Raw genomic sequence first — 25,382 nt, 5'->3', positions numbered from 1 at the left:
GTTAGTTTTCAGGATCAGCCTTTTAATTTTTTTTGTACTAAACTTTGCCGAATCTAAATTTATATTTGATGGACTTGCATGTAGCTTCGTAGTAGTGGGGCATACAAATGACAATTTAATTGGTTCACATTTGAAGTACTATGAAACAAAGTTAGAGATTTAAGAATAAAATGGTATAAGTAGTCTTTTAAAACTAAAACTGTATTAAAAATAAGTGCCAAGGTTTTCAGGCCCATCAGAGCTGGGAGGAAAAAAAGGGAAATAAAAGAGAAACAAATGCGGAGAGGTCAGGGTGCTGCTATTTATCTCCATGGACTGTGGGGAGGTTGTGCCAGTTAGCTGATGGTAAGACCTTGAACCAATCAGTTATTCCTTTGCTTTTTAGCTTTTCCACTTTCAAATATGAGAGAACTAAATACTTTGGTTAAGAAAAGAGAGCGAACACTCTATTCTAACTGTTCACTACCTTGTGAAAGAGGGAGGCACTTTAAATATCAAACAAGACAGGCATATGGGCCCCAGTGGTTCACACCTGTAATCCCAGCACTCTGGGAGGCCAAGGCTTGAGGCCAGGGGTTTGAGACCAACCTGGAAAATATAGTGAGATGCTGTCTCTCCAAAAAATAATAATATAAAAAATTAGCCATGTGTGGTGGTGTGTACCTGTAGTTCTAGCTACTTGGGAGGCTGAGGCTGGAGGATTGCTTGAGCCGAGGAGTTTGAGATTGCAGTGTGCTATGATCGTACCACCGTACTCCAGCTTGGATGACAGAGCAAGACCCAGCATCCAAAAAAATAAAAATAAACAGGCCTATGGCCCTGCACCAGGGGGCAGAAAGCCTTGTGTCTGATCCTATCATTTCTCTGGAGTCTCATTTTCCACCACCCCCTTGATCCAGGCACAATGAATCACCTCCTGTCCACAAACATGGCTTGCTCCTTCTTGTCTCCCTGCATGAAGTCATATTGTACTTTGCACCTGGAATGCCCCTCTTCCCGTCTGACCTCCTTCATTAAGGCAATAAAACATAAGGTTATAGGGATGACCAACAGGGAAACCAGAGCAAGGCTGCCTGGGTTCAAATCCCAATTCTGTTGCTTAGTAGCAGTATGACCTTTGACACATTAACATTAACTTTAATGTGCCTCTATTTTCTTTTTTTTTTAGTTGGCATATTTAAATTTAAATTAAATTAAACTAATTTATTTTTTATTTCGGAGTGTTAAGGGAGTACAAATGCTTTAGTTATCTATATTGTCTTTGCATTGCCTGAGTCAGAGCAACAAGCATGCCCAATCCCCAGACATCATGCACAGCACCCATCAGGTGTGAATTTACCCATCCTCTCCTCCCACCTGCCTGACACCTGATGAATGTTACTTCCATATGTGCACATAAATGTTGATCAGTAGTACCAATTTAATGGTGAGTACATGTCGTGCCTGTTTTTCTATTCTTGTGATACTTCACTTAGAAGAATGGGCTCCAGCTCCATCCAGGATAATACAAGAGGTAGCTTTTGTATTATCATTCTTGTATTACCATTCTTTTTTTGTGGCTAGTAGTACTCCATGGTGTGCATATACCACATTTTGTTATTAATAATTCACTCATATATTGATGGGCACCTGGTTTTTTTTCACATCTTTGCAGTTGTGAATTGTGCTGCTATAAACATTCAAGTGCAGATGTCTTTATTATAGAATGTCTTTTTTTCCTTGGTAGGTACCCAGTAGTGGGATTGCTGGATTAAATGGTAGTTCTACTTTGTGCTTCTGTTTTGTTTTTTTTTTTTTTTTCTTTTTTTTGAGACAGAGTCTCACTCTATTCCCCAGGCTAGAGTGCCATGGCATCAGCCTAGCTCACAGCAACCTCAAACTCCTGGGCTCAAGCAATCCTCCTGCCTCAGCCTCCCATTTGCCACCATGCCCGGCTAATTTTTTCTATGTATTTTTAGTTGGCCAATTAATTTCTTTCTGTTTTTAGTAGAGACAGGGTCTCACTCTTGCTCAGGCTGGTTTCAAACTCCTGATCTTGAGCGATCCTCCTGCCTTGGCTTCCCAGAATGTGTGCCTCTGTTTTCTTGACTGTGAAAGGGGGATAATGTTAACACCTACCATTTTTATAGGTGTATATATAGAGTGCTTAGAACAGTGACTGTCCATCAGAAGCACTCTGTGTGTGTTAATTACCTTTTGAAGCGTGACCCTTCCAGTAAGCCTATGTCCGCTAACCAGCATGGGTTATGTGATGGATGACTTGGCCAGTTACCCGACTTATTTGAATATCAGTGTCCCCATCTAGACTGCAATATATCATGTGGCTGCTGGGTGAGCTGCGTGGGAGACTGTGTGTGAAGTACCTGGTTTAGTATTTACCAACTGGAAGACACTCAGCAGGTGTTAGTTTCTGTCCTCCTCCCCATGTAACACACGCTTTGTCACCTGATGCCTTGTACCTGCTTGGTTGCGTCTTCTCCATCAGGCTATATATGCCTTAGTTTTCTTTGTCTCTGTACAACATGCGTTTTTTCTTTTGTTTATTTATTCATTGATATCCTCACTCATTTGCGCACTCATTTTATTCCTTCAGTTCTTTTTCTCGTTTATTCAAAAATCACATACGGAGCTCTTGTGTGTGTTGGACCCCACCCAGGGAATCTGCCATTACTCCAGCTAGAGTCCAGAAGGGAACGGGTGACAGCTTGACCTATGCCAGTATGTTTGCGGCTGAGAGAAGGGAATGGACTTAGGAGGCATTTAACGAGCGGATTGTCAGGGTTTGCTGACCAATTGGATTGGGAAAGGAAGGAATCAAAGATAGTTTCTAGGATTCTCACTTGAGTCACGGTGTGGATGCTGACATTATTGATTAAAATGGCCAACACAGGAGTTGGGAGAATTGGCTAAGCTGCTGAAGGGCTGGGAAAAGTTATCATGTGGCAGCCAGCCTGGTTTCAACACAGTAAGTTTGAGTTATCTCTAGGATTCTGGATGGAGACGTCCACTAGTCTAGTTTCAAAGGCAATTCGCATTCTGGCCACCTTTGGACGTGATGTGGGTAGCCAAAACAGAGAATGAGTGTAGAGTGCAGGAGCAGAGGGCTGCCAGTGGCCTGTTGGGGAACTGCCCTGATCAAAGTGGAAGGTGACAATGAGTCTGTGGCTTCTGCTGGGAGCTGCATGTGGTGCCTCACCACTGAAACTGCACCTGTCCCCCACCAAGGACGTGCTGCTGTCTGTGCACTTCAAGGCCAGCCATGGAGAGGTAGTGTAGAAGTGAGGAGGATGCCTTCTCCTGGCAGCCACCCATGATCATTTTTGTCCCCTCCACTGGATGAGCACAAACAAGGGAACACATCAACACCCGCTTCCCCTTATACACACCCTGCTGCTGCTCCTCTGTCTGAGCCACCATCTCCTCTGGCACGTGCTGTTAGTAGCTGCCACAGTGCTCCCTGCTTCTGCCCTGGCTCCCTACAGTCTGTTCTCCCCCCAGCAGCCAGAGAGATCCTGTTAAAACATGTGTCGGGTTAGCTCACGCACATGCTGAAAATGCTCCAGTGGCTTCTAGATTCCTCACTGTGGTCCGTAGGACCAGTGTGACCAGGCCCTGCTTCCTCTCTGAGCTCCTCCCCTCATCCCCCATACTCCTGCCACACGGGCTTCCTTCTGTCCCCCAGATAGCCCAAGCTCCTTCTGCCTTCGGGCTTTGGCATTGGCTGCTCTCTCTTCCTGCAGTGTCCTTTCCCCAGACTGCCTTGTCACTGGCTCCCTCTTGCCTTTCAGGCTTCAGCGCAATGTCACCTCCTCTGAGAAGCCCTCCCTGATCACCCAGATCTGAATTAGTCCCCACCAATGTCACCTCTTCTGAGAAGCCCTCCCTCACCATCCAGATGTGAATTAGTCCCCACCAAGTCCCTGTAGTCACTCTGAGTCATATCTCCCTATTTTGTTTTCTTCATTAAGCTCATTCATTATGTTGTTCACTTATTTGTTTACGTGTTTACTTTGTCTCCTCCCACTATGATGCAAGTGAAGTCAGGGCCCTGGTCATCTCTGACGTCTGCAGTGTCAGGTACTAATAGGTACTCAGCAAATCCTGGTTCAATCAGTGAGCCAGGCTGCCCATCTCTGCTGGGATGAGAGGAGCCTGAGCTTGTTTGTTGGGGAAGGAGGAAGGGCCTAGACGTTGGGAGTCCAGGAGAAAAGCTCTTGGAGGTGGAGTTATTGAGTGATGAGATAATTGATGGCTCGAGGTTTTAGAAGAGGTAGGGGACAAGATCCTGAAGAGGGGTTAGTTTGGTGCTTTCCTTTGAGACTGAGGGGAAGAGGGTGAATATATGGGTAGATTTCAAGGAGGCAGAAAACCAAGGTGGAGAATATAAACTTGGTTTCTTACTATTTTGAAGAAGTGGGAGGTGTGGTTGTCAGCTAGGGGGAGCTGGGTACTTCTGGTGAGGGGAAATGGGGGTGGGGAAGAGGTGGGAGGCTGGAGGTGAGAGGTAAGGTCCAAAGCTACTGGCATGAGTGGAAGGATTCCTGACCCTGGAGAGCCCCATTGAGGTTGGACCCTGCAGCCTGGTCCTGGAGCTGGTCACAGAAACGGTGGGACTTTTCTTCCACGGTGGGTGGCACGAGAGAGAAAACAGAGGAGACAAAGGTTAGGTGGGGTTGTCAGGTCCAAGCAGCTGGTGTGTCTGTGGGGCAGGAGACTCAGGGTGCCACGGAAGGGCCTTTGTAATGGTGGAAGGAAAATGAGAAGGTCAGAGTTCTGGTGGCTTCCTTCAAGTGGAAGAACAGATTGGGTGAGAATGAGGAAGTGAGATAAGGCCGGGTGGGCTGGAGTCAGAGGGGACTTCTAGCTTTACATTTCAGAGAACTGTAGTTCCTGGCCAGGGTTGTGGCCCTATGGGGGGTGGGGAACAAAAAAAAAAAAAAAAAAAAAGGCTAGGTAACAGGTGAGGGAGCTAGGCCAAGGCCAGCGGGAATGCTAGGTCATTACTCAAGAGGAAGGTCCTCCTTGCAGTAGATGAGGAAAAAGTGGGGAAGACAGTGTGAAGGGGTCGGTTAAAGCAAGGGACCAAGAAGCTGGGACCTGGAGAACAGCAGGTCCTGCTGGGAAGGGAGGAGGAGGGAGCTGGTCACACTCTGAGGTTCCAGGTTCTTCTTGGGTGGTTACTGTCTAGAGATAATGATTACATGGAGATTTGGTTTCTCCCGTCCTGAGTGCATGAGGACTTGCGCAGTTTGCACTTGGGAGGGTTCCAGGGAAGGGGAGAGGCTGGGGCCAGCTAAGATAAAGTGCTGAGATGGGGGTGCTCGTGGGCGTTTCCTGGATTTAGGATGCGTTCTGAGGCATAGTGGAAGGAAGGATTAGAAGAGGAGAGCTCAGATAAAGGCTGGGGTGGTACCCAGGTAGGGATGGGAGAACCCCAGAGGATGGGTGTTGCCTGGTGGCCATTCAGTTTGGACGGATTGGCTCTGAGGGTGAGGGAGTTCTGGGCGCCACGCATGAAGTGGGGTGCGCCCAGAGTTTCAGGTGGCACTTTTTAAAAACAGCTTTATTGTGAGATGAGTCACATACCATGCAATTCACCCATTTGGAGTGTACATACAACTCAGTGGTTTTTAGTATATTCACAGAAGTGTGCAGCTACCGCCACAGGCAATTTTAGAATATTTTCGTTACCTCAGGAAGACATAACTCTGTGCCCTTTAGCCGTCACCCCCATTCCTCTAAATTTTTCCCCTTTCCACCCCTGCCCAGCCCCAGGGAACAGTCATCTGCATTCTGTCTCTGGAGTTGTCTCTGTTTTCACCTTTCGTGTGAATGGAGCCATATAATATGTGCACTTAAGTAACAGGCTTCTTTCACTGAGTGTGATGTTTTCAAGGTTCATCCAAGGAGTAACATGTATCAGAACTTCATTCCTCTGTTAGGGTGGAAAGGCCAGTAGGTGCCATGGCGCAGGTAGAGAAAGATTTCTCACACAGAGATTAGAAATGATTTAGTTTTAGTCCCTGTGTGGGGACATTTCCGCCAAATGTTAGGTCGGAAATCCCGGTGCATGCGGGTTTTGAGAAAGATTTCTCCAGCCAGAGATTAGGATAGAAAGAAAAGATTTATCTACTTTTCCCTGGGGGAAGAGAAAAGGACCAGCACAGAGGTGGAAAGAGGAAGAATGTGCTGGATAGTTGAGAAATCGCTGCATCCACTTCCACTCCTTTCCTTCTTCTTGGCAGCAGGGCAAAAACTGCAAGCATGTCTTGTTGGGTTCCTGCCTTCCTTGGAGAAGGGATTGTCACAGGAGATGTGACTGTGTTCTCGAGATGTGTTTGAGGCTGTAGCTCGTTCTTCTGCTGTTTACTCAGGAACTCTGTAAAAGCAGATTCTCAAGAAAACAATTTTGAAAGAGAGATTTACCTCGTTTCTGTCCATTAAGCTTTTTCAGAAGTTGTGTAAAACAGAACTCCTGCAGGGTGCCTGTTAGCGAGAGAGCTCATAGGATGGATCTTTAACCATTACTGGGGAAATTGTAGGATTAGGTATTTTCCTGTTATTTTTGCAAGGCCGCCCCTTTCACCTTTGTGTTTTTTAATAATAACATTGTATGTACCATAATTTTGTTAGGGACCGACCTTCCACAGCCCCACCGGACAGAAAAGCAGAGACATTGAGGATGCAATCACACAAGAGGAGGTTTATTTTCTGGCTAGCCAGGGTCCAAGCCCCAGAGCACCAACGCAGTGGCCACTCTCGCAGGCAAGAATCCCGACTGGAACAACAGCATGCCTTTTATTCCCATGGTGCACAAGCTGACAACGCATGATCCATGCGTAGACCTTTAAAATGATTGGTTCCCCACTATTGCCTTTTGAAATAATTGGCGGGTTGGTTGCCCTCTATTGCCTGATGGGCCAGTCGCCCATGCTTCAATGACCTCATCCCATAATTCCCCTTACAGCAGTGTAGCAAGCAAGCAATGACCAGAAGCAAAGGTTTGCGGTTAGCTCATTGCCTCACCCAAGTAAATTCCCAACAATTGGAAGAATTCCTCTGCCCTTCCTCTGTCCTACAAATTCCTCTGCCCTTCCTCTGCCCTACAATTTGTTTGCCTGTTGATAGACATTTGGGTTGATTCTGCTTTTTGGCTGTTATTAATTATGCTGCTGTGAATATTCATGTGGTCAAGTTTTCATTTCTCTTGGATATATACCTAGGAGTTGCTAAATCAAATGATAACTTTATATTGAATCATTTGAGAAACTGCCAGATTGTTTTCCAAAGTGGCTGCACCATTTTACATTTCTACAGTTATGTATGAAGGTTCTGATTTCTCTATCTTCTTGCCAACATTCTTTATTATTTGACTCTTCTCTTTTTTCTTTTCTTTTCTGACAGTCTCGTTCTGTCACCCCAGGTAGAGTGCAAGTGGCATTATCATAGTTCACTGCAACCTCAAAAACTCCTGGGCTTGGTTGGGCACTGCAGCTCACACCTGTAATTCTAGCACTCTGGGAGGCTGTGGAGGGAGGATCGCTTGAGCTCAGGAGTTTGAGACCAGCCTGAACAAGAGTGAGACCTGTCTCTAAAAAAAAATAGAAAAATTAGCTGGGTGTGGTGCTGTGTGCCTGTAGTCCCTGCTACTCAGGAGGCTGAGGCAGAAGAATCACTTGAGTCCAGGAGTTTCAGGTTGTTGTGAGCTACAATGATGCCACTGCACTCTAGCAGGGGCGACAGAGCAAGACTCTGTCTCCAAAACAAAACAAAACAAAATAAAGAGACAAAACAAACCATCCCCCAAAACTCAAAACCAAAAACCTCCTGGTATATGATGTAAGGTAGGAGTCCAACTTCATTCTTTTGCATGTGGCATCCACTTGTCTCAGTCCCATTTGTTGAAAGACCATTCTTTCTCCATTGAGTGGTTTTGACACCCTTGTTGAAAATCAGTTGACAATCAGTGGGGCTGGGTTTGTTTCTGGACTCTTCATTCTATTCCATTGATCTATTGTTTTATCCTTGTGCCAATACCACCCTGCATGAAATACTGCAGCTTTGTGGTAAGTTTTGAAATTGGGATGTAGCAGTCCTAGTCCTCCTACTTTGTTCTTCTTTTTCAGGATTGTTTGGCTATTTTGGGTCTCTTGAAATTCCTATCAATTTTAAAATTGGCTTGTCAATTTGTACAAAGAGGTCAGCTGGGATTCTGATAGCAGTAGCATCAAATCTGTAGATCAGTTTGGGCAGTATTGTCATTTTAACAATGTTAAGTTTTCCAATCCATGAACGTAGGGTGTTTTTCCATTTATTTAGACTCCTTTAATTTCTTTCAACAATGTTTTCCAGTTTTCAGAGTAATATATTTTGTTAAATATAATCCTAGGTATTTTATTCTTTTAATGCTATCATTCAGATAGCACTTTGATGGGAAGTTGTGATAGTACTTCTGCAAAGTCTTCTTACCAGGTGAAGAGGTTGAGTGAGTAGAATTGAAAAACCATCTTCTCGGTTGTTGGCAGGACAGAGGCCAGGGCACTTTGTGCTGTCCTTCAGGAGGCTGTGTTTCAGGTCTCACCATCCTGGGGCAGGATACACCCTCCTGCAAAGAACTCCATGCACCCAGCTACAAATGGTTCCCTCTTTTCCATCCTGATCAGAATCCTGTTGGGGCGGGGAAGAGGGAGGAGGTGCTGGGGAGTGAGCAGTTAAAGCTAGCTCTCAGTTAATAGGAAGGCAATCCCATTGGACTAACTCACACTAATATTTGAATTACTAATACCACCTCTCCAACTTCTGAGCTTTATCTACCTTTCCAAAAGAGTAAAATTATTTAGCCCAAACCGGTCACTAATTAAGAGAACTTTGGTAGCATAAACAGAGAAGTTAGCAGTGGGAAAAAACACTTTTGGATTCGATCTGGGAGGTTGGGGCAGTTTTTGAGGAGAGAGGATGTCACAATACAAGTTAGGAAGTCCTATTACTCATGTGCCTGCTCCAGTGGTCAGTTCCCCTCTCCTCTATCTACTTTTTGTGGCTTCTTTCCTTCTATTCTGTTTGTTCTAGTAACGGTGGTGGCTCTCCTTAGTGTGAGCAGGAAGGGAGTTGAAGTCAGGCCTGACATGCACGGGCAGTTATGTCCCAAGCATCTGCAAGTCTAAGGTAGCACTTTTCCTAAATGACACTTGTCAAGGGAAAAGAAGGCAAACTCTAAAATAATTTAAAGAGATTTATCCTGAGCTAAATTTGAGGACTGTGGCCTGGAGCCACACCCAAGGACTTGCTGTGGTTGGGTTACAGTTTGGTTTTCTACATTTCGGGGACACAGGAATTACAGGTAAAGTCATAAATCAGTACGTGGAAGGCATACTTTGGTTTGGCTGGAAAAGGTGGGACATCTCAAATCCGGGGGCTTACGGAATCATAGGTGGGTTTAGGGATTCTTTAGCTGACAGTTGGCTGAAAAAGTTAGGCTTTGTCTAAAAGACCAAGAGTTAGCAGAAAGGAGTTAAGATAAGGATCTTCTATCTGTCATGTGATGCTATACTGGAATCAAGTTGGGAAGTAAGCCACATTATGTTGGGTTAATAAAACCTGTTTAGTGAGACTTTGTCATTCATAGGCATGACTCATGAGGCCCCCTTAGAAAGGAATTTGGGCAAAACAAAAAGATCAGAGTTTGGTTCTCACACAAAAATAAATGTGAGGTTAAAATTCTATAGTTTTTTTTTTGTTATTCCCGGATTTTAAACCCTAAATTTGGCCTACCATCATGTTTATGACCATAAATGGAATTCATTTGTTGTAGAGATTAGCAAATTAGTAGTTTCATGGATTTGTGTCCTATGAACCCTCACCAGTATTTTTCCCTCGCCGGTATTTTTTTACACCGCTAATAAGCCTTAAAAAAAGAAATGTTATATCCTCTTTATTCTTTTCTTTTGTGATAAATGGTGGAGAAACTTAAATGCAATTTTATTTGTATTTCTGACTTTAGCTGAATTTCGGAGTTCTGCTTGTTTTTCCATCTTAGTTTGTCTTCTTTCAGTTCTAAGCTGGGACTGAGGGAGACAGTGTGGGTCTGGTTTGGAGATGATTCTGCGTGTATTGCAGACCTTTCCCCAACGCGCATGGCTGCCCAGTTCAGCCCAGCTTAGGTGTTTTGGTGCAGCTCTACTTTCTTTTCCTTTTTCGTTGTGCAACCACTCTATGAACAATTTCAATGACCCCTATCTATTTTTTAATAATCCTTTCCCTTAACTAACTTTTGACCTTTTGAGTTGTTTACCAGGAATGGTGGATTTTCTGCAAGATGAAAGAGCTGAGATTCAAAAGGCCCCAGGGCAGAAATCCTGAAACCAAGGTTGGCCATCCCCCCACAACCTGCCCCAAGGCACATGGCTGCTCCTTTAAAAGCCCAAGGTCTCTGGATTTGAGGCAGCTTCTCACATTCTCCCCAACAAGATGACAAGACATCTGTTGTCTGTCATATTCAAAATTCCTTTCTGGCAGTTGCCATGGCTCACGCCTATAATCCTAGCACTCCGGGAGGTCAAGGAAGGAGGACTGCTTGAGGCCAGGAGTTCAAGACCAGCTTCAGCAATATAGCAAGACCCTATATAAAATAGAAAAAGTAAACAGGCATGGTGCTATAGTCCCAACTACTCGGGACATCAAGGCAGGAGGATCCCTTGAGCCCAGGAGTTTGAGGTTGCTGTGAGCTAGGCTAATGCCATGGCACTCTGGCCTGGGCCACAGAATGAGACAATGCCTCAGGAAAAAAAAAAAAAATTCCTTTCGTCCTTGGCAATCCTCATTGTCTCATTAATTGGATCTTAGTTCAAGGAGCAACTGGGCCGAGGCTGGAATCCCCTTGTGGTTTCCACAACAGTCAATTTTTTCGATTGCACAAATTGGGGTTTCCCTCAAGGACCACTGTGCGTCAGAGCCCAGGAGATGCTGGACACTGGAGCCACTGGTAAAGTGAGATCTTTGGGTGCTGGGCTGGCCCCACGCAGCCCTGTGGACTTTAGCAACTGAAGCCGACTCCTATAATTCAGCTTTTCTGGGGGCCAATTTCTTTGGTCTTTAATATCTTTTACCTGCATCATGTATAACCTCTGGTCCCTCAGAACTCCAGCTGCGACAGCATTATCTCTCCAATTTCTGTTTCATCACTTTCCATCCTCAGTTCTGAAAGAGCTGCCGAGTCTCACGGTGTTTTTAAGTTCAGATACTAGGAGGGAGCCATTGCCCAGCCCTTTCTTCTTTTTGTGCCAGGCTGTGCCTTAGCCACCTGCAAGCCTGTGGATTGGCTTCCCTGGAGTCTGACGCCCATCCTTGATGTAGTCACCTGTGTCTGGGGAGGGTTACAAAAATAGCTCACCTATAGAGCTGCCGCAGGAGAGATCTGGGAGGGCTCTGGCACTGCCACAGCCGTGCCTAGTGGCCTGCAAAGGGCGTAGGTCACATCTGCTATCGAGTAGATATGAGAAAACCTGGCACTCAACTAAATCTTGAATTTGAAATAAACTCGCTGATGGACTCTCCTTGAGAGCTGAAAGTAAAAGCCAGTGATTTTTAAAATTTAAATAGAAAAATAGCTGAACATTGTGGGAGGAAGTGAAACACATCAAGAGCGAAATTAACTTAGCTGTTCGTTTTTTTGAGAGAGGAATAATAAAAAGTACTTGAGCACTTTGGGTTTTACTTTCTTTTTAAAAATGTGCCTTTTTTTTTTAGTTTAAAAGTAATAATTGCATCATAATCTTTTAAAAATATATAGAAAAGAAGGAAGTGAAAATCAGTCATAATCCTACCATTCAGAAATGACCACTGTTAACTTTGTCATAGGCTCCAGTTCTTAAATGAATAATAAATACATATTTTAAAAAATCACTTAACAATACTGTTTTTAATTTTTTGAGGAACTGCTATCCAGTTTTCTATAGCATGTGTACCATTTTATTTTAGTTGGTCGTTTGCCTTTTTTTTTTAATCAGAAAAAAGATGGTCTTCATTCACGATTTTGCATTCCCACCAGCACAAGAGTTCCAATTTCTCCATATCCTCACCAACACTTTTTTTTTTTAAGTAGCTATTCTAATGGGTTTGAGGTTGGTTCACATTGTGGTTTTGATTTACATTTGTGTACTGATTAGTGATGTTGAGTGTATTTTCATGTTCTTGTTGACCATTTATATAACATCTCTGGAGAAATGTCTATCAAGTCCTTTGCCCATTTTTTAATCAGGTTATTTGGTTTTTATTTTGTTGTTGAGTTTGATCTTGTCAAAAGACAAAGTTACAACAAATTTAGTTTAAAAATATAATTAGCTTTTATTAGTGATTCATGAAAAGGCTGTAACTGGCTCTATGAACAAATTTCAATAACCTTTATGTGTTTTTTATAATCCCTTCCCTGTCCTGGTTTAGATTCTCAGGTCAGTAGGTCAACTCTTGACCTTTCTGAGTTGTTTCCCAGAAATGGGGGCATTTCTGCAAGACGAGGAGCTGAGATTCTGAAGGTTCCTAGGCAGAGTTCCTGATGCCGAGACTCACCATCCTCTACAACCTGCCCCAGTGCCCGTAGTCCCTTGTTAATTACACCACTACCTACCCCAGTGCACACAGCCCTTCCATACAAAGCCCGGCCTCTCCACTAGTGGCATAGACGGATTTGAAGCAGACGGATTTGAGAACATCTTGTTCTCCTCACAAGATGTCCTTTGTATTAAAACTTCCTTTATTCTTTGTCCTTGTCATCTCAGTAATTGGCTGTCTGTGCAACAAGTAACGGGACTTAGGCTGAAAAACCCCTTGTGGTTTAGATAATAAAGCCTTTGCCATTTTTTATTTTATTTATTTATTTATTTATTTATTGATTGATTGATTGATTGAGACAGAGTCTCGCTTTGTTGTCCAGGCTAGAGTGAGTGCCGTGGCGTCAGCCTAGCTCACAGCAACCTCAAACTCCTGGGCCCAAGCGATCCTCCTGCCTCAGCCTCCCGAGTAGCTGGGACTATAGGCATGCACCACCATGCCCGGCTAATTTTTTTTTATATATATATATATCAGTTGGCCAATTAATTTCTTTCTATTTATAGTAGAGACGGGGTCTCGCTCTTGCTCAGGCTGGTTTTGAACTCCTGACCTTGAGCAATCCGCCCGCCTCGGCCTCCCAGAGAGCTAGGATTACAGGCGTGAGCCACCACGCCCGGCCCCATTTTTTATTTTAAAGAATTTTGTAAACCATACTTGTTATTACTTATTTGAAAAATAAGAAAAAGTTTGAAAAATATGTTATCGTTTGAAAAAACGTTTGAAAGGTCATTTCTCACTGTGCTCATATATATAGTCCATACACTTTCTGTCAGTAGTTTCCTTGCAGAGAAGAGAGTGCCCATAGGCTATCGACCAAGCTTAGCATGTTTCTTTCTGTTGATCTCAGAAAGGGCTTTATTAAGGTTTAGTATCGAAGGCACAATACTCGCTTGCTATAGAGCAGAGGTCTGCACACGACTGCTGCCACTTTTTGTAAATAAAGTTTTATTGGAAGCCAGCCATGTTCATTCAATTAGGCATCATCTGCGAGTGCCTTCTCACTAGACATTGCAGACTTGAGTGGGTATTGCAGAGACCTGTGGCCCACAAAGCCTCAAATATTTCCCATTTGGCCCTTTATAGAAAAGGTTTGCCCACCCCAGCTCTCTAGGGTCGGCAAATATTTCCTTGCTTCACAGACATTGTGCATTTTATAGAAAAAAATATTCCAAGATAGAAAATAGAGGCAATTTTCGGCTGAAGATCTTGGATTTGGCAGACCTGTGTATCCTGCTCTCAGGCAGTGGTGCAGTTGTGCAGAGACACATCGAGTCTCTTAGATGAGTCTTCAGAACTGCCATGTGTCCCAGTGAGGGGACAACCCCTGTATCTGTCATCTGTGTGTATCCAACTGTAACGTGGCAAGCAGGTTTGAGAAATCATCCCTGTTGTTTGATATAGCTGGGAGATTTAATAATTCTTGCAGTGTAGGTAAGAGGGGAAGAGAATGGTGACCATCCAGGTCGATGTAGTTCCTCAGTGGTGGAGGGGAGATACAGTACCCCAGAGACAGCCTAGCCGTAGTCGCTGGGAGGTAGACCACCATACTTGTTGGCGTAAAACTCTTTCACGGAGACAAGAATTCTCTATGTACATTATTATGATAGACATATAGACTCGTCTGGGAAAATTGGGAATGTAAACAGATCTAAAATTGTACAACCGACCTAAAGGGCAATAGTTTTGTCAGGGGACAGTTTCTGATGGGCAGCTTTGGCTTGCTAGATTATAGACGATTGACCTTTTATCTCAAACCCTACAATTGTGCTATCATTTAATTTCCTTCTTTCCACCAGTGAATGCCATGGCATGGTCTAGTACCAGTTGACACTTTCTCTTGTTTATAGAGGTGGTATCTCTTCATATATTTGAATCTGCTGTTTATTTCATATGAAATAAAAATCATCCATAATTTATGTTAGAATCAGTATTTCTTCTGATAGCATTATGGTACATAACTTATTTTAAATAATTATTACTTTAAAAGTATAAAATTAATATGTGTTCACAAGAAAAATTCAAACAATATGGAAGTGGATAGAGTTTTAAAAATGAAAGTGTCTCTGGTCTCCCCTTCTCCCCCCAATCTCACTGTTCTCATTTAAACTATTAAAGGTTGACTGTGGTGGTTTGTTGTTATGTTTTGGAACCTGGTTTAAACTTTTCATAGTTTCCTGATTTCATAAATTGACTTGCTCTATAGCATCTTCAGGCTAATTATCAACTCCCTATTAGAACTACAGAGTCCTTCTGCCCGGGTGGGAAAATCTCAAGCCCTTTGGGTAGAATTATGACCCTAACCGTGAAACATTTTGTCCCTATCACATTCTCAGGGGCAGCCTTAGGTATTGGAATGACAGTGTTGAGAAGCAGACTGGTAATTGAATTTACACTATCTCACTTTTTCACTCCTTGTTTACCTCACACAACTGAATCCCTCTGACCTTCCATTTTCTTCCCTGTGAAGTGAGGATATGCAGATCTCCTCACAGGGTAGTTATGAACTTCAGTTATACAAGAAAACACAGATATGCTTTGTTGGAGAAATTCAGTCAAAGGGGAGAGACAGAGTATACAGATATGATGCCAGTGAGGTTAACATTAACAGGGCCGAGGTGGGAGGATCACTTGAGCTCAGGAGTTTGAGAGCAAGAGTGAGACCTTGTCTCTACTGAAAATAGAAAAATTAGCTGGGTGTCCTAGTGTGCACCTGTAGTCTCAGAAACTCAGGAGGCTGAGGCAGGAGGATCGCCTGAGCCTAGGAGTTTGAGGTTGCTGTGAGCGAGGCTGACGCCTTGGCACTCTAGCCTGGGCAACAGAATGAGACTCTGTTTCCAAAAAAAAAAAAAGAACAGAAAATTGACAGGAGACTGTACACTGTTGTGTGGCGGGGCAGAGAGCAGGGCAGGAGAGGAGTGCTTTCTCTGAAGAACAGTGGGGAGGAGAGGAGGCTTGCTGGTGTCTGGAAAGGGTGAAGGTGTGAGGGCAGAGGTCTGGCTGTGTGCAGCCACGTGGTGTGTGCAGGGAACATACCAGATCCCAAGATGATGGAAGCCACGGCGACCTTGGATCCGAGGCAGGGATCCAGGGATTACCGGGGCTCTTGAGCTGCTCCTCCTGGCCTCCGCCCCTGCGCACGCGCCAGGCCCTCTGCTTAGAGTGTCTTCGTCCTTTCGCTTTACTGGCTAACCCACATTATTCTTTTATGCCTCAGCTGAAGTCTCACTTTCTCAGTAAAGCCCCCCTTCCCCAGCTTAGTCCATTTTTTAAAAAAAAATTTTAAAAATTGGGGTAAAATGCACATAGCCATTAAATTTACCATCTCAGCCATTTCTGTGTGCTGTGTACTGTTTCAGTTGTGTTGAGTCCGTTCACATTGCTGTGCGTCCAGTCTCCGGAACGCTTTCCATCTTGCACAACCGAGACTCTGTACCCACTGAACAACTCTCCTTCCCTCTCTCCCTCCAGCCCTTGGCAAGCCACCGTTCTTTTCTTTCTGTCTCTGAATTTGACTACCCCAGATCCTTCATATAAGTGGAATCGTACAGTATTCATCTTCTCGGGGCGGCTTATTTCACTTAGCATGGCGTCCTCCAGGTTCATCTGTGTTGTCTGATCTTCCCTTCTTCTAACAGGGCGCCCTGTCGTTCCTTTTCCACTTCATAGTTATGAAGTCACGTTGTCAGTGACTGCAGATGGGACCAGAGGCTGGAGCTTGTGTTCCTGCTTCTTGTGTTCCCTAAAGTGCCAAGGATATTAGTAGAAAATCTGGACATATTTGTGGGTGAGAATATGTATCTAGAAAATGGGTTCAGACATAAGATATTAAAATACAAGCAAATAGTGAACCTGCGGTCATAGTCACCTTTCAGTTGTAAGAATACATGTGTGTGGGTAGAAACAGGGAATGTTAATTTTTTTTTTTTTTGGTGTGGGAGCAGGTGTTAACTCCAATGAGCTTATGTAACTAATGGGTTTAAAGAACAATAGACAACCCGGGGACATGCATGGCCTGGGATCAAGCGACAGGCTGGCTGCACTGACTGCAGGGTCTGAAGCGGGTCCTGACATCCCCCCTCTTTGGGCCACACCATTTCTCAGCTGACCTCAGCAGTAGTTTAAATGTCACAGGATGACCTCATCCTTGAAGGTCTGAGTTTCTGGTACAACCACCAGGGCTGCTCCTAGTGGCGGATCTCTGTGGGTGTCGTTTCCATTCCTCCTCCTTTCCTGCTGCCTCCCGGCATCCCCCACGCTCAGGGCTGCTCTGACTCTCTAAGCCTTGCAGTTTGAGAGCTTGTCGTCATCCAGCTGCCGTGGACTCGCCGTGGTCCAGACTCCCCATCCCCAGCGCGGACGACGTTCACCTTGGTCCCGCCAGCAGTGGCTGGGAGCCAGGGAGGGACAGAGGTTCACCTGTCAGGGACTGGGGGGCGGCTTTCTCACAGGGGTTTGGGTAGGGGGTTGTGAGGGCGTCTGTTTGGAGCTTCCAAATCACCTACTGTGGATATCTTATTTTTCAGATTGATCGTGTCCTGTGCTGAAGATGTTTCCGGAACAACAGAAAGAGGTATGTCAGCACAATTCCAAACACAAATGACCCATGTGTTTTGGCTTACACAGGTTAGCTCTTCATTCACTAACCGTAAAGCCATCCTAGAGGAGGGCTAATCAAAGAGCAGGATGCCCACCGCCCATGCCCAGTCCCACTGCTGGTGCACCTGTGGCCTTCACCTCCTGGCTCCCATGACTGAGCTGTGTCATGCTCTCCCACCACTGCTCATACTGAGTATTTTCCCCCATGACTCAGAATTTTCCCAGGCTCTGCCTCCCACCTGTGCTTTTTTTTTTTTTTTTTTGAGACAGAGTCTCGCTTTCTTGCCTAGGCTAGAGTGAGTGCCATGGCGTCAGCCTAGCTCACAGCAACCTCAAACTCCTGGGCTCAAGCAATCCTCCTGCCTCAGCCTCCCGAGTAGCTGGGACTACAGGCACGAGCCACCATGCCCGGCTGATTTTATATTATATATATTAGTTGGCCAATTAATTTCTTTCTATTTTTATGGTAGAGACGGGGTCTCGCTCAGGCTGGTTTTGAACTCCTGACCTTGAGCAATCCGCCCGCCTCGGCCTCCCAGAGTGCTAGGATTACAGGCGTGAGCCACCGCGCCCGGCCCCACCTGTGCTTTGAATGGGCTCCCTCTGGTCGGCTTTCTTGGTTTTCTACTCCATTGCATCATCCCTGAATTCTTTCACCTTTGGGTAAAAACCCAGGGGAATGCCCTGCTGTTAGTTTCACTTTTGCCCTCCATTGCCTCTTGGATCTCTGGGCTTGATTTCATACTGTCCTGACTGCAGCCTGGCTTACTGAGCTTCTGTCTGACAGCGGGGGAGGAGGGTGGGACAACTGCCAGGCTCTGAGTGTCCCTCCCTTGGATATACTCCTTGTCCTACCCAGCCTGCTATGGCACAGTGCACATCATCACTTGGTGAGCCTGAGGAAGTGGGAAGGCAGCACAGGGCCTGTCTAGGAAGTGTGCACACTCACATGCATGCACACACACGTGCACATGTACATGCACACACAAATCACACAGTCACCTCACCTGAGTTGAGAGCACTAACCAATCCATGTCAGAGAATCTACCCAGAAATGCCTTTGCAGGGTCTCACATCCTTTCTTGCAGCCCTATCATTGGGTTCAGGTTCTCCTTAGGAGTCCAGCCCACTTCCACCCTTTCATAACAGGGTGGGCTCCCCCATTTTCAAAGGCAGTGTTTTTGGTTTGTTTTTTAACTTTTAAAAACTGGGCTATAATATGTATAGGAAAATGCATACAGTGCCCTTATCTGTGTGGCTCAATGGATTTTTACTTATGTATACACCTGCATAGCCACCACTCACATCAAAGTGTAGACCAGCACCCCAGAAGGTACCCTGTGCCCTTTCCAGTCAGTCCCCCTACCTTCCACCCCCAGAGGTGACCCTACATAATACCAACACCAGGCATGTTTTTTCCCCATCTCGTATCAAACAGTTCTGGGTCCAAGCTGCTTGCTCCAGGTTATACCTGCTTCGTGAAGTTAACTAAACCGTAAGGCTGCAGGCACAGTCCCCACAGGATGGCTCTCACTTCCAACATCTATTGCAAATCTGAGGGGCTTCCAAAACCACCCTCAGGTTCGGTAATTCATGAGAAAACTCACAGAACTCACCAACAGCTCTTACACTCCCAGATGCTGTTTATTACAGGGAAAGAACACAGATTAGAACGAGCCAAAGGAGGAGGCAGATGCATAGGGTTAAGTCAGGGAGGGCCCGAATGCGGAGCTTCTGGTCATCCTCTCCCCGGGGAGCCATGGATGGAGTATTGTCCCAGCATCGAGTTGTGATGGTGCACAGTAGTTCAGCTTGCCTGCCTGAACCTGTGGTGTCTAGAGTTTTTATGGGGGTTCAATCACGTACTGTCGATGTGGCTGGCTTTTTGTCTCCACCCTTCCTGGGGTTGCGCTGATACCGTTAGTCTCCATGTGCCCTGGAGGTCAGTAGTGACACAAGCATGGCCCAGAGTCTCCATCATAGTCACATCATTAGACTGTCCGCTGGCCAAAGCCCCAGGCAAACAGAGATGTTCCCATCAGGGCATTCCTGGCACCTCCCAGTAGCCAAGGGCAAAGGTCAGACCTTTCTTTGGGTGAGGTGTACTCCTCGCCACACCTCTGCGCTGGCCTGACACTGCCGGCCAGGCTGTGCCAAGGCAGCGGGGCCATGCCCACCACCTGCACCATTCCAAAGCCACATTTTAAATGTTTCTCTGTTGGTGAGGGTGGGTAGAAGTGGGGACTACCTATCAGTGAAGCCAACAAAGGCTTTTTTCTAATTATAAGAGGCATTTTTTTTTTTTCGGTTGGTTGGCTTGGTGTCTATTATAAATTCATTTCAGTGAATAAAAACTAGACACAGATTTTACCCAACTACATAAAGAAAGCATGCCATTGACTTTGAAATGATCCTTTCTTATAACTAATTATATAATAATGTTATAACATTAAGGAATTTTAACCTGGAAAGTCCTTCGATGGAAAAGGAAAAAATACTGCAAGTAGAAAGAGGTAAAATGTTCAAAAATTTACTTTAGCCTCTGTCAGCAAGAAATAAACGCAGCACAGCTATATTCTGGATGTATCGTAATGTATTACAGTTCATCAGACATCAATCCATTTTCCACATGTAGCCAGAATGATCTCCTGGCTTCTAATCCATGGCTCCTAGAACAAAGTCAAAACACCTGCAGGTGGTTTCTAGGGCCCTGCAGGATCCAAACCTGCTTTTTTTCTCCAGATTTATTTCCTGCCTCCCACCCCTGACCTTGTGCATGCACTTCTCGCTCCTTATTTCAGAGCCTGTTTTAGAGCCTTGAATGCTCTATGCACTCTCATGCCCTGGACTTTCACAGATGTTTTCCCCACTGCCTAGAATAGTCTCTTCCCCCAGCCCTCACACTGCGTTGACTCGCTAACTTCTCCTTATCCTTCAGGCTTCAGCTTAGAAGTTAAGAAGAGGCTTCTGAAAGCCTCAATTATAAAAGGTATTTTTATCTCATTGCCTATCCCAACAGCACCCTGTAGTTAATGCCAGTTAGAAGCAGAGGAGGTGTCGCTTGAGCTTTTCGGTATCCTGGTGGCTGGTTCTTGTTTAGCGGAAAATGACTTGGGTCCCACCTACTTGAATATGTAAGGGTCAAATGCAATATCACGGATTGTTCTGGAATCTAGACCAAGGGTGCAATGGGTGTGTGCTCATAGCAGACATTACTGATTATTCATGAGGTTGGCGTGTGATCTGAGACCCATTTACCATCTTTGTTCAAGATTTATACAGCCTAGGCATGACATCTTGGTTCTGCCTAACTGGTAGTGCCACCCTTGAAGTAATTTTTTTTTTTTTTAAGATTTGGGGGGTGAGGAATCAAATGCAGCCTCTCTTGTTAAAACAGCTTTATTACCATAATAAATCTAGAGAGAGGAGAAGAAGGAGTGAGAGTCTCCCTTGTTAGTTAAACATGTTCCATTTGCACATTGGTTTGAATTCCCAGGAGAGCAGTATCCGAGCTGATGGATCTTCCCCATAAAAAGGCCTTGGCACTGGGCCATTGTAAAATTAAAATGAATCCGGATTCATTCATGCATGCAGCTTTAATTTACAATTAAAATATTATGGTTACATATTTTAATAAGAATAATTAGATGGACCCAACTGAATCAACTCTTCTGTTTAATGAGACAGAACCCAGAATCCAATTGGAAAGGCAGGTGGCTGTGACAAGAAGCACGTTTCAGACGGTGTCTTTTGTGGAGCGAGGCAGTTCTGTTCTTTTTAATTTTTAACATCCAGAGTGAGCAGTTTGATTCTTCTGCACTACTAAGGACCCTTCCTCAGCCTTGATGAACTCGTTTTCTGTGGTGTGTGAATCAGCAGTTTCCTCCTGCTGGCTACAGTCTGTCTCGCAGAGTCCAACGTGCTAGCCCTGTGCCTGGTACACCGCTCCCTCCATAAAGGCTCTGTGTGGGCTCGTTCCTCGGCTCCCCAGGGCTCACTTGCTGTAACTGGAACAAAATTCCTGCCTATGTGATGTGACCTGAAGGGTGGGAGGAGCCCCTCGTGTGTGTGTGTGTGTGTGTGTGTGTGTGTGTGTGTGTGTTGGTCGGGCGTATCTGTCCTGGTCTCTTGGGTCATGATGGCTGCATTCCCCCATTAGAGATTTATGCCTTTAGGATACGGGTCTTTCCCCCTTCAAAATGTGTGTATTTCTTACTGGTATAACAGCAACTCCTGGGCAACTGTCAGTTATTGTCACCTTAGTGACAATAAATTCATCAGTTCCTTGGGAGGGAATACCCCGAGTGGAGCACGGCCCAGTGGGCTGGGGAGGCACCACGAGGATCCTACCATTGAGGGAGGAGACAGGGGGCTACAGGGAGAGCTGGGAGGGATGTGTTGCCATTTTTGGATGCATAGCTTCTAGGGGTAATATTAATATGTTCAAGAGATGCTTATGCCGACCAGTGGTAATATTTCAGACTTGCTCTAGGAAAGCATGGTTTTGATATTGGGAAACTGATTAGAAACTGTCTAGGGTAGAACCAGTGAATATCATTAATGAATAAAGGATACGACTTGGTGTCTTGTAGCATTGGGTACTTTGAAGGGAAGCAATAAGCAAAATAAAATATTCTCCCACTCCCCAGAACCTACATTTGTTGTTCCCTGTCCCCTCCTTCCTTCCTTCTTTTCCCTCCCTCCCTTCCTTTTTTCCTTTTCTCAGTCTCTATTATACCCAGTTATTAAGTTTGCCTGTTTGCAAAAATAGTTTGGTTTCCGTAAGAAGCAATTTATATTCTTCTGTAAGAAAAGAAAACCAGCTGGGGATATTATCCTCACAACAGACACCAGGTTTCTGAGAACGTGCTATCATTCTGAGCAGTGCATTTGTGTCACAGTTACTTTGAGGACTCTGATATTTTTTCTGAGCCTGTCCCAAAGAAAGATCCTCCTTCCATTTTATATTCTTCACCCATGTTTTAAAAGAATTGTTCATTGCAGAATATGTCTGAAAAAGTATAAAGGAAAAAATAAGTTTGGGAGTTTGGGCTGTTTCTTCCAGTCTTTGTCTGTACAATTGCATATATCATTTTAAGGAAATTGAGATCATATAGAATTTATAGTTTAATATCTCACTCTTCCCGTTTAGCATTCTAACACGTTTCAAGAAAAACTTCCGCTGGCTATGATTACATTAGAGGTGACTTACAAACAGAGAAAAGAATTAGTAAACATAAATTCATCTTCACATTTGTTATGAAATGAAAAAAGTAACTTTTCAGTGGAGAAATCTGACAGACACCGCCTCAGCCAGGTGACCAAGGTTAACGTCCGCAGTGATAAGTCACGTTGACAATATGTACCCTCGATACAATGTTATGAAAATGTCACTTTACCTCTATGGTCTTCCTCCCTAAAACCTGTAACACCACTTTAATCCTGAGACAAACATCAGAAGAATCCCAGTTGAGGGACAGTGTACAAAATACCTACCAGTGCTCTTCAGAATTGTTCAGGTCATCAAAAACAAGAAAGTCTGAGAAACTGTCATAGATAGCCAAGAGGAACCTAAGGAAACACGGTGACTAATTACAACGTGGTGTCCTGGGTGATCCTGGAAGAGATAAATGACATTAGGTTAAAACTAAAGAAATCTGAATAAAGTATGGATTTCAGTTAATAACATATCAAGAATGGTTCATTAACTGTAACAAATGCACCATAGTAATATAAAAGGTAAATCATAGGGGAAACTGGGAGTGGGCTAATAGGAACTGGGAGAGTTCCTAATAGGAACTCTCTGTGCTATCTTTGTGATTTTTCTCTACATCTAAAACTTGTAAAAGAAAAAGTTTATTTTAAAACAAATAATGTTGACCCACACATGCTCACATATAACAATTTCTGAAAGACTGTACAGTGTATAAAGCAAGGTACAAAACGATATTTATGGCATGCTCTCATTTGTGTTTAAAAATTGCATAAGCTAGGTGTGGTGGCACGTGCCTGTAGTTCCAGCTGACTGGGCAGCTGAGGCTGGAGGATCGCTTGAGCCCAGGAATTTGAGACCAGCTTGGGCAACATAGCAAGATCCCATCTCAAAGAGAGAAAAATTACATTATATATATATATATATATATATATATAAAAGTCCTGGATAGGTGGACAAAAACCCTGGAAATCCAGTAGGAGGGGGACTTCATTTTCATGGTGTACTTATCTGTATTAGTTGGAATTTTCTCTTTCTCTCTTTGATCTCATACATGTTTTGTTTCTATTGTAATGAAAAATCTTACTTGTTAGTGGCAGATCAGTATTAAGATATCATTATTTAGCAGTATTTGTAAATGTTGAACAAATGATTAACCTTTTCAGACCCATGTTTCTGACTTGTACTTCAGAGTACCACATTTGTTTTTTCATAAAATAGTCTGTTTGGGATGACCATCCACCCTTTTTTTTTTTTAACTTTTTTTGGTTTTAACTTTTTATTATGATATATTAAACATACACAAAGTAAAGCCAGATGTGCTGGCATGCGCCTGTAGTCCCAGCTACTACTCAGAAGGCTGAGGTAGGAGGATCTCTTGAGGCCAGGAGTTTGAGGCTGTAGCGCACTATGATCACACTTGTGAATAGCCACTGCCCTACTCCAGCCTGGGCAACATGGGAACAAACAAACAAAAAACCAAACATATATATAAAGTAGAGAGAATAATATAAGGAAGCCACATGTACCCATCACCCAGCTTCAACAATTTACAAACTCATTATTAACTTATGGCCAAGCTTCCCCAACCCCCAGCCTCCTTCTGCTATGACACAATTATTTAGAAACAAATTCTGGACCTTGCCTAATTTCATCTGTAAATATTTCAGTATGCATTTCTAAAACATGATCTCTTTAAAAAACGAACCACATTATCACGCTTTAAATAATTAAACAGTTCCTTCACATCATCAAATATTCAGGCAGTGTTCAAATTTCCCTGATTATTTAAAAAAAAACATGTATATGTAGTTGTTCTAATTATGAGTCACATAAGGACCACACATAGCCTTTGATTGATATGTTGCTTAAAGTCATTATTTCTTCTCTTTTACAGTTTATTGGTTGAAGAAGCTGTGTTGTTTGTCCTGTAGAGGTTTTCACACTCTGGATTTTGCTAATTGCATCTTTGTGGTGTAATTCAGCACAGGATGCCAAGTATTTCTTATTGCAAAAGATGAGCGTTTTTGTTTTGTTTTTTTTAAAACTATACTTTTCCTAATGTATTATGAGATACAAATATCTAACTCTCCCCGATTTGAGACACTACTTGTGCGAAGAAACTTGCAACATCATGAGCTATTATAAGTCACATCAAAGGGGGGGGGTCCTAGCTAAATCTCATCCACAGTTGTTTATCCTGCAGTAACAAAAGCTTTGTAAGATGTAATTATTCAAAACCACCAGAGGATGGCATTTAAACACACTCCAAGCTGTAAAGTGGCAAACAACATCCCTTGTGTGTCTTTTATTTATCATAATTGTTATTAGGAAATAAAGGAAGGTTATTTGATACTTTCTGTCTGCCTTTCAAGTGTGTTAGTTGTAAAGAATATAGTGTGTGAAATGAACTAGATTTTAGTTGTGAGATTGTTATGTGGAGGTTTTGAATAGAATTCTGGTGATTAAGAAGACATTGATACAATAAATTCTGTAATTGTTAGTTGTGTAGGAAAGTGCCTAGCACATAGTTAGTGGGCAATATATTTTGATTGAATGAATGAATGAGTCTCCAGTTTAAATACATAAACATGGAAAATACTACATTGGAATAGGGAAAAAAAATATCCCAAATTGTAAGAACAAGTTGAAACAAGTTTTTATTTTTATAATAGAAAGTTCTCATCAAAGGTATGAAAAATTAATATTCACCTAATACCTAGACATTCTGCTTAATTAGTGTTGTCTGTACTCATCTTATTGTAATCTAAATAAATATTTTTACAATTAGCCCCTACTCATCTTAGGCTATGATGAAAAACTAAAAAACCCACACCTATCACAATGGCTGAAATAAAAAATAGTGATAATACCACTAGGAGCTGTAATAAGAGTATATGATATATCATTGTGGTGCTAATTTCTATTTCCTTGATGGTTAATGATGTCGAACATCTTTCCCTGTGCC

The 25,382-nt window shown here is 43.6% G+C and overlaps 1 protein-coding gene across 6 annotated transcripts in view; it reads left to right on the top strand.

Moving 5' to 3' along the window:
- SNX10 (sorting nexin 10) overlaps nucleotides 1-25,382 on the top strand; it is a 75,513-nt gene that overhangs the window by 29,639 nt on the left and 20,492 nt on the right. For 5 of the 6 annotated variants that reach the window (XM_076006346.1, XM_076006347.1, XM_076006344.1 and 2 more), the window contains one exon: nucleotides 17,130-17,176. In XM_076006346.1, coding sequence (XP_075862461.1) covers nucleotides 17,153-17,176 — 24 coding nt within the window. In that variant the 5' untranslated portion in view covers nucleotides 17,130-17,152. Of the gene's footprint in view, nucleotides 1-16,995; nucleotides 17,017-17,129; nucleotides 17,177-25,382 lie in introns of those variants that run through there. The other variant, XM_012773349.3, reaches the window with a different exon arrangement.

The sequence above is a fragment of the Microcebus murinus genome, chromosome 9, assembly GCF_040939455.1.
Source record: "Microcebus murinus isolate Inina chromosome 9, M.murinus_Inina_mat1.0, whole genome shotgun sequence".
Lineage (NCBI taxonomy): Eukaryota > Metazoa > Chordata > Mammalia > Primates > Cheirogaleidae > Microcebus > Microcebus murinus.
Note: the sequence above shows the minus strand (reverse complement) of the source record. Positions and strands in the feature narration are given on the sequence as shown.